Source organism: Salmo salar, unplaced genomic scaffold (assembly GCF_965601325.2).
Source record: "Salmo salar unplaced genomic scaffold, fSalSal1 ptg000386l, whole genome shotgun sequence".
NCBI classification, from domain to species: domain Eukaryota; kingdom Metazoa; phylum Chordata; class Actinopteri; order Salmoniformes; family Salmonidae; genus Salmo; species Salmo salar.
This window is the reverse complement of record NW_027675370.1, coordinates 1-8,494: the sequence shown is the minus strand read 5'-3', so window position 1 is coordinate 8,494 and position 8,494 is coordinate 1. Positions and strand designations below refer to the sequence as shown.

At 44.4% G+C, this 8,494-nt stretch overlaps 1 protein-coding gene across 1 annotated transcript; it reads left to right on the top strand.

Moving 5' to 3' along the window:
• Positions 1–266: 266 nt before the first annotated feature.
• On the top strand, positions 267–1,842 carry LOC145875953 (E3 ubiquitin/ISG15 ligase TRIM25-like). Its single transcript, XM_082971725.1, has 2 exons — positions 267–1,128; positions 1,561–1,842. The coding sequence occupies exons 1-2, from the start codon at positions 532–534 to the stop codon at positions 1,795–1,797; spliced, it is 834 nt and encodes a 277-aa protein (XP_082827851.1). The 5' UTR covers positions 267–531; the 3' UTR covers positions 1,798–1,842.
• The last annotated feature ends 6,652 nt before the right edge of the window (positions 1,843–8,494 follow it).

The window sequence follows — 8,494 nt, the reverse complement described above, 5'->3', positions numbered from 1 at the left end:
TAGTGTAGTGATCCTCTACATTTCATATGATAATGTAATTGTATCATAGTTCCACTATAGTGCAGTGATCCTCGCGATATGAGCCTCTTCACAATTCCAACCAAGTGACCCAATTGGTGCCAATGGCGCGATGCGTAGGTTATTGATACTGATACTGGGTTAACACTATTTATACTGATACTGGGTTAACACTATTGATACTGATACTGGGTTAACCCTATTGATACTGATACTGGGTTAACACTATTGATACTGATACTGGGTTAACACTATTGATACTGATACTGGGTTAACACTATTTATATGTTAAGGGCTCTAACATTGGAACAAAACTATTTGTCTCCCTCTTGATGTTGCTTGCAGTTCCTCTCTCTCTTCCTGCATTCCTCTAACCCCTCCCTCCCTCCCTCTAACCCCACCCCTCTGGCAGAACCAGGAAGTCCATCCCCCTTCACAAACTCTCTTCTGAGGAAACGAAACTGATCTGAGTCTCTGTGTCGTCTGTCTGTGTGAGAGTGAACAACCGTCCAAATGGCTCAACAGGGAGTTCTGCTGGACCAGGACCAGTTCTGTTGTTCTGTCTGTCTGGATCTACTGAAGGAACCAGTCACCATCCCCTGTGGACACAGTTACTGTAGGAGCTGTATTGAGGGCTGCTTGGATCAGGATGTTCTGAAAGGGGTCTATAGCTGTCCTCAGTGCAGACAGACCTTCAGTCCGAGGCCTACGCTGAGTAAAAATAACATGTTGGCTGAGGTGGTGGAGAAACTGAAGAAGACAGGACTCCAGGCTGCTCCCCCTCCTGCTCTGTGCTATGCTGGACCTAGAGATGTGGCGTGTGATTTCTGCACTGGGACCAGAAAGCAGAAAGCCCTCATGTCCTGTCTGGCGTGTCTGGCCTCTTACTGTGAGACTCACCTCCAATCTCACTACGAATCTCCAGCTTTCAAGAAGCACAAGCTGGTCAAAGCCACCGCACAACTACAGGAGAAGATCTGCTCTCATCATGACAAACTGCTGGAGGTTTACTGTCGTACCGATCAGCAGTGTATCTGTTATCAGTGTACAATGGATGAACATAAAGGCCATGATACAGTGTCAGCTGCAGCAGAGAGGACTGAGAAACAGGTAAGACCAGAACAACTTGTTGGTGACTGTCTGATAAACAAAGAATTAAAGATACAGTAGGAACTAAGGCTGTTTGAATATGAGATCATTGAAATGAAATTGATCCTCAGCAGAACAAATATGAACACAAACCTTGAGTATATTGATATGTCAACCCAGATTCTCCAGATGTATCACCATTTTATAATGTCAAACACTATTATCATTCTGAATGGCCTTTTATGAGTCCAAAGTTCAGTCTCAACCTGTTGATACATGTAGTCCTACCATAAAAACTATAATCATTCACATAGCAACAAATAAATATCATTTAGTAAATGGACCATCCATTTTTTAGACCTTCCTCTCTATGGGCCCTATGTCACATTACTATACTATTGATCTACTGGACTAATAAAGCTTGATAGCTCATTGAAGAGTGATTCTCCACAGAGGCAGCTGGGGATGAGTCAGCAGAAGGTCCAGCAGAGATTCCAGGAGAGAGAGAAGGAGCTGAAGGAGCTCCAACAGGCTGTGGAGTCTCTCAAGGTGAGTATTGTTGACCAGAGGAGACACACCATTTCACCTGTCTCCTCCAGTCAGAGAGAGAGAGAGAGAGAGGTAGAGGGGCCCCTATCCAATCCCACTGACCCCACTGTTGGGAACAGGTTGTCACTGCTGAGGCAGTGAAGAAAGTAGAGGAGGATGGGTCAAGGCTGAGGGATCCTGAGAGGATCCCTGTGAGTAGTAGATCTGTGACAGCACAGAGGGATGGGCCAACGAGGGATATATGCTTCAGTAAGGTTGGCTTCTTAGTGTTCATAGCAAATGGTTATCAACTGTACCGCAGAAATGGAATGTAAATCACAGAAAAAAAAATGTTTTGGTGGCAGCTGCAGAGAAGTATTTGGTCATACTAGATTTGACTTCAGAAGAGTTCCAGGGTGTGTTGAGTGGTGGTGTCCTGTCCTCCCATGCCATTGGCCTGGTGCAGGAGCAGATAGGGTCAAAGTAGTGGAATGGGGTAGTGGGTTTTAATGAGTGTAGGGTTAGTTGGCCTGGTGCAGGAGCAGATAGGGTCAAAGTAGTGGAATGGGGGTAGTGGGTTTTAATGAGTGTAGGGTTAGTTGGCCTGGTGCAGGGGCAGATAGGGTCAAAGTAGTGGAATGGGGTAGTGGGTTTTAATGAGTGTAGGGTTAGTTGTCCTGGTGCAGGAGCAGATAGGGTCAAAGTAGTGGAATGGGGTAGTGGGTTTTAATGAGTGTAGGGTTAGTTGGCCTGGTGCAGGAGCAGATAGGGTCAAAGTAGTGGAATGGGGTAGTGGGTTTTAATGAGTGTAGGGTTAGTTGGCATGGTGCAGGAGCAGATAGGGTCAAAGTAGTGGAATGGGGTAGTGGGTTTTAATGAGTGTAGGGTTAGTTGGCCTGGTGCAGGAGCAGATAGGGTCAAAGTAGTGGAATGGGGTAGTGGGTTTTAATGAGTGTAGGGTTAGTTGGCCTGGTGCAGGAGCAGATAGGGTCAAAGTAGTGGAATGGGGTAGTGGGTTTTAATGAGTGTAGGGTTAGTTGGCCTGGTGCAGGAGCAGATAGGGTCAAAGTAGTGGAATGGGGTAGTGGGTTTTAATGAGTGTAGGGTTAGTTGGCCTGGTGCAGGAGCAGATAGGGTCAAAGTAGTGGAATGGGGTAGTGGGTTTTAATGAGTGTAGGGTTAGTTGGCCTGGTGCAGGAGCAGATAGGGTCAAAGTAGTGGAATGGGGTAGTGGGTTTTAATGAGTGTAGGGTTAGTTAGAAGGGTGCAGGAGCAGATAGGGTCAAAGTAGTGGAATGGGGTAGTGGGTTTTAATGAGTGTAGGGTTAGTTGGCCTGGTGCAGGAGCAGATAGGATCAAAGTAGTGGAATGGGGTAGTGGGTTTTAATGAGTGTAGGGTTAGTTGGCCTGGTGAGGGAGCAGATAGGGTCAAAGTAGTGGAATGGGGTAGTGGGTTTTAATGAGTGTAGGGTTAGTTGGCCTGGTGAGGGAGCAGATAGGGTCAAAGTAGTGGAATGGGGTAGTGGGTTTTAATGAGTGTAGGGTTAGTTGGCCTGGTGCAGGAGCAGATAGGGTCAAAGTAGTGGAATGGGGTAGTGGGTTTTAATGAGTGTAGGGTTAGTTGGCCTGGTGCAGGAGCAGATAGGGTCAAAGTAGTGGAATGGGGGTAGTGGGTTTTAATGAGTGTAGGGTTAGTTGGCATGGTGCAGGTGCAGATAGGGTCAAAGTAGTGGAATGGGGTAGTGGGTTTTAATGAGTGTAGGGTTAGTTGGCCTGGTGCAGGAGCAGATAGGGTCAAAGTAGTGGAATGGGGTAGTGGGTTTTAATGAGTGTAGGGTTAGTTGGCCTGGTGCAGGAGCAGATAGGGTCAAAGTAGTGGAATGGGGTAGTGGGTTTTAATGAGTGTAGGGTTAGTTGGCCTGGTGCAGGAGCAGATAGGGTCAAAGTAGTGGAATGGGGTAGTGGGTTTTAATGAGTCTAGGGTTAGTTGGCCTGGTGCAGGAGCAGATAGGGTCAAAGTAGTGGAATGGGGTAGTGGGTTTTAATGAGTGTAGGGTTAGTTGGCCTGGTGCAGGAGCAGATAGGGTCAAAGTAGTGGAATGGGGGTAGTGGGTTTTAATGAGTGTAGGGTTAGTTGGCCTGGTGCAGGAGCAGATAGGGTCAAAGTAGTGGAATGGGGTAGTGGGTTTTAATGAGTGTAGGGTTAGTTAGAAGGGTGCAGGAGCAGATAGGGTCAAAGTAGTGGAATGGGGTAGTGGGTTTTAATGAGTGTAGGGTTAGATGGCCTGGTGCAGTAGCAGATAGGGTCAAAGTAGTGGAATGGGGTAGTGGGTTTTAATGAGTGTAGGGTTAGTTGGCCTGGTGCAGGAGCAGATAGGGTCAAAGTAGTGGAATGGGGTAGTGGGTTTTAATGAGTGTAGGGTTAGTTGGCCTGGTGCAGGAGCAGATAGGGTCAAAGTAGTGGAATGGGGTAGTGGGTTTTAATGAGTGTAGGGTTAGTTGGCCTGGTGCAGGAGCAGATAGGGTCAAAGTAGTGGAATGGGGTAGTGGGTTTTAATGAGTGTAGGGTTAGTTGGCCTGGTGCAGGAGCAGATAGGGTCAAAGTAGTGGAATGGGGTAGTGGGTTTTAATGAGTGTAGGGTTAGTTGGCCTGGTGCAGGAGCAGATAGGGTCAAAGTAGTGGAATGGGGGTAGTGGTTTTTAATGAGTGTAGGGTTAGTTAGAAGGGTGTTTTTTAGTATTATCATAATTTCCCCTTTTCCCATTTTGTATCCCATAATATCATGGATTTATATTATAGACCAGTTGAGGCAGGTGAGATGCCTTTGGATATACGACGTAATAAATTGTCATTAGCTTATTGGGTTGAAAGGCTGTGAGGTTGAGCATCCCACTGCTACTGTTCTAGATGACTGTTGGGAATATACTAGTAGACAAGGCAGTGGTTTTGGTTGGACAGTTGGAAAGCTTGCTGATGAGAGTAGTTTCAGGGAGTTGGAGGTTGGCCCTTTTCTGTGGTGATAGGGGATGTTCCTCGATGGTTACTCCCAGATCCTGTTGTTGATCTAACCTTGGTAGACAAAAGGAAAGATTGGGTCAGAAGTCAGTGATAAAGGGAAACTGGTTGACAATTACATTGGTAGAAGTTGTTATGCTTTTTTACCTCTTTTCACAGATGGATCCAAGGACCCAGATAGTGGGCCCACAGGAGCAGGTGTTTACCTTCCTGAATGTGATGTGCAGATATGTAGAAGACTAACAGATAAACTGTCAGTGTACTCAGTTGAACTGTTGGTGATAATAGTTGTCCTCCAGTGGGTGGAGGACGTACAACCTGTTAGAGTTATAGTATCCTCAGATTCTCTGTCTGTATTGAATAGTTTATCATCTGGTAAATCTATTAGGAGTGACCTACTATTGGAGGTATTAATGTTATTATGGAGAATTGAGAGAATGGGTCTAGTAGTGAGATTCTGCTGGGTCCCAGCACATTCAGGTGTGGAATGGAATGAAATTGTTGACTAGTTAGCTAAAATAACTTTAAAACAAGATATAATATATATTAATGTTCCACTGGGTAGAGGTGAGGACAAATGTGAGATCAGAGACATTTTGATAGATGTGTGGCAGAAGAGATGGGACTCTGAGCACAAGGGACGGCATTTATATGCCCTCCAAAGAAAGGTCGGTGGACCAAGGTTCAAAGGTCAGATTAGGAAGGAAGAGGTGGTGTTTACTCGATTGTGTTTAGGACATTGTACATTGAACTGGTCCTTCCATCTGGTTGGCAGCATGTGAATGGTTTGTGTCTGGAGGGTATTGTCAATGAAATGGTGGAGCATGTGTTGTTATAGAGTTGTAAGGATGTTGAAGAGAGGGAAGATTGAAGTGTAGGGTCATTGAGGTTGGATGGGGTTGGATGGGGGGTTGGAAGGGATTTGGGGGATGGGGGAGGGTCTATTAGAAGTTAGTAGGGATCTTTTTTATTTTCTCAGAAGTACTGAGTTAGGTAGGAGGATTTAGAAATGGTGTAAACCATGATTGAACACACTCCAGCACAGTAGGAGGCGCCACGCTCCTTTAACGTTGGTTTGAGGACCGCCATTATACCATAGAAGAAGAAGAAGTTGGTAACGTGAGGTTTTGTCGTTCGTAAAGAGTGCAGCTATTCTTTTGCCTGTTTTCCAAATTTATTTTGTCATGGTGGGAGGGTTTGTTTATTGGTTTCCACTGTTTATCGGTTAGAGTTGAGGAGGGAGTAGGGTAGTTTGATGGCCTCAACCGAGTGGAGAAGAAACGCTGTCTCTTCAGGTGCGTTGTGGAGAATGGTGTGGAGGAATTATTGATCCTGGTCGGTGAACAGGTGGGAACATATACACTCTGTATCCAGAATGAACAAGGCGGTGGTTGTGGTAATGTAAAAGGTGAGTCTTGTTACCCGGCTAATTACCAGTATGATTTATGTGAGGGGTTGTGTTGGTGCTGATTTCGACAAGAGTAGTGGTGTCTAATCTGCCTCCGTTTTTTACCACCGAACAGATCCGTAAAGAGTTGGTTCGTTTTGCTAAATGTGGAAGTGTTTTTCTGAACGAAATTCAAGGTTAAACAGGGGAGGGGTGGTACACAGGGTTTGTTAGCACAGAGGAGCCCAGTGATATAATATTATATATATATAATATTACTATATGTCCCAGCTGTTTGCTGTGGTTTTGAAGTAATTCTCTTCCAGCCCGCGTTAACCTTGTAGGTTTACCTCAGGTAACTTATTATTAACTATCCTTGTAGGTTTACCTCAGGTAACTTATTATTAACTATCCTTGTAGGTTTACCTCAGGTAACTTATTAACTAACCTTGTAGGTTTACCTCAGGTAACTTATTATTAACTGACCTTGTAGGTTTAACTCAGGTAACTTATTATTAACTATGTTACAGCTACTTGGTGAGGAAGCTCACTGTTCACCTGGTTATAGATTGTAGTGACCTACAGGGATGGTTGGCGCAAGGCCTTCAAACGTTAAACATGTTCTGGTCATGGTTAACTGTATATATTTTTTTTTATATATAAAAAGGTGTAAATTCTCAACAAATCGCATGTCCCTGTTCTCTTTTTCAAGATGTGGCCGATTTAAACAGTCAGAAGAAAGAATAAAAAGAAATAACCTTATTTTATTTGTTTCTAAATGGCTGCTGGGTAATATGATAATCGTTGAAATCTGTTGGTTCGTAGACATCAAATAGAGAGAATGCTGCGCAGGTTCACTGAGTTGTAAACCTAATGGATAGGTGGAGATCATTGATTTGTAGCTCTGACTCAGTTGCTACCTCAGATTATGAGCCTATCAAGTGTGGTGAATGAGGTACGTAGTTCCCACAGAAGACCACAGGGAGGAGCAAGAGAGATATAAACCCATACAGTTTATCTCTTTAAATACCCTGAACCTAACAATCAATCTAATGTATTTATAAAGACCTTTTTACATCAGCAGATGTTACAAAGTGCTGTACAGAAACTCTAACCCTATGTATAACCTGTTTTATCCTGAACCCTAATTCTAGGGTAGGGTAGCCTAGAACCCCTTTAGAAACTATTATAGTAATAATATTATGTTAGTAAATACCATTATAGTACTAAATAGGTTCTATTGTTATTTTTTAAATAAAACCTATGTATAGTACTTAGCATTTAACTGTTGTTTTGTTATTTAATTATATTTATTATTTAGAGGAGTCTGTCTAATTAATGAAAAGTTAAGTTATTGCCAGACTTTTTAATGAAACCTTTATTTAACTAGGCAGGTCAGTTAAGAACAAATTCTATTTACAATGACGGCCTCCTGGGGACCAGTGGGTTAACTGCCTTGTTCAGCGGCAGAACAACAGAGTTTTACCTTGTCAACTCTGAGGTCGTCCCATTGTTTCCGAAAGGGGAAAGTTTTTACCAATTGGGTTTGTGGCTGGATCAGCAGCTCTTCATCATGCGGCCGGAGAGACTCAATACAACAGGGGTCTCTGATTTCTATGCTGCAGTACTGAGGGCCTGGCAGCTGCTGAGACCCACACGAGAGGAGGGGGGGGTGGTGCCTGGGCCGTGGGTCTGGGAGGAACCACTGATCACTGGGTTTGGTGGACCTGGAGAGCAGGGTGGCAGCGTTCTGACTCAAAGCAGCACAGAGGCTACTGTACCGTACGGAGGTGGGCTTAGCGGGAGGGAAGGGGCATCAGAGGCAGGGGGTTGTGGGGGCTGAGAGCATGGCAGGGTATAGGTGGAGGGTGCTCTATAAGCCTCCCAGTGCTGGAAAGGTCAGGGGTCATCTAGTGGAGGGTATTACATGGAGCCCTGGACACCAATAGCTGATTGGCTCGGGTTGACCTGGGAGTTGGGGAGGGGTTGTCCGTTTTCTACAATGACAGACTGTTCATCATGTTTTCTCTGTGTTGCCGGGGTAATGCCATTACTGTTTATTTAATTTCACCTTTATTTAACCAGGTGGGCCAGTTGAGAACAAGTCCTTTATTTAACCAGGTGGGCCAGTTGAGAACAAGTCCTTTATTTAACCAGGTGGGCCAGTTGAGAACAAGTTCTCATTTACAACTGCGACCTGGCCAAGATAAAGCAAAGCAGTGTGACACAAACAACAACACAGAGTTACACATGGAATAAACAAACGTACAGTCAATAACACAATAGAAAAGTCTATATACAGTTGTGCAAATGAGGTAAGATAAAGGAGGTAATAAATAGGCCGTGGTGGCGAAATAATTACAATTTAGCAATTAAACACTGGAGTGATAGATGTGCAGAAGATTTGCAAGTAGAGATACTACTATTAACTAACTGCTATCTCTCTGTCCCTCTCT

Bases quoted from the DNA above. Each gene is read 5' to 3' on its own strand.
- LOC145875953 (XM_082971725.1), top strand. From the start codon at position 532: ATGGCTCAACAGGGAGTTCTGCTGGACCAGGACCAGTTCTGTTGTTCT. The intron at 1,129-1,560 runs GTAAGACCAGAA...GATTCTCCACAG, and splicing joins CAGAGAGGACTGAGAAACAG to AGGCAGCTGGGGATGAGTCA.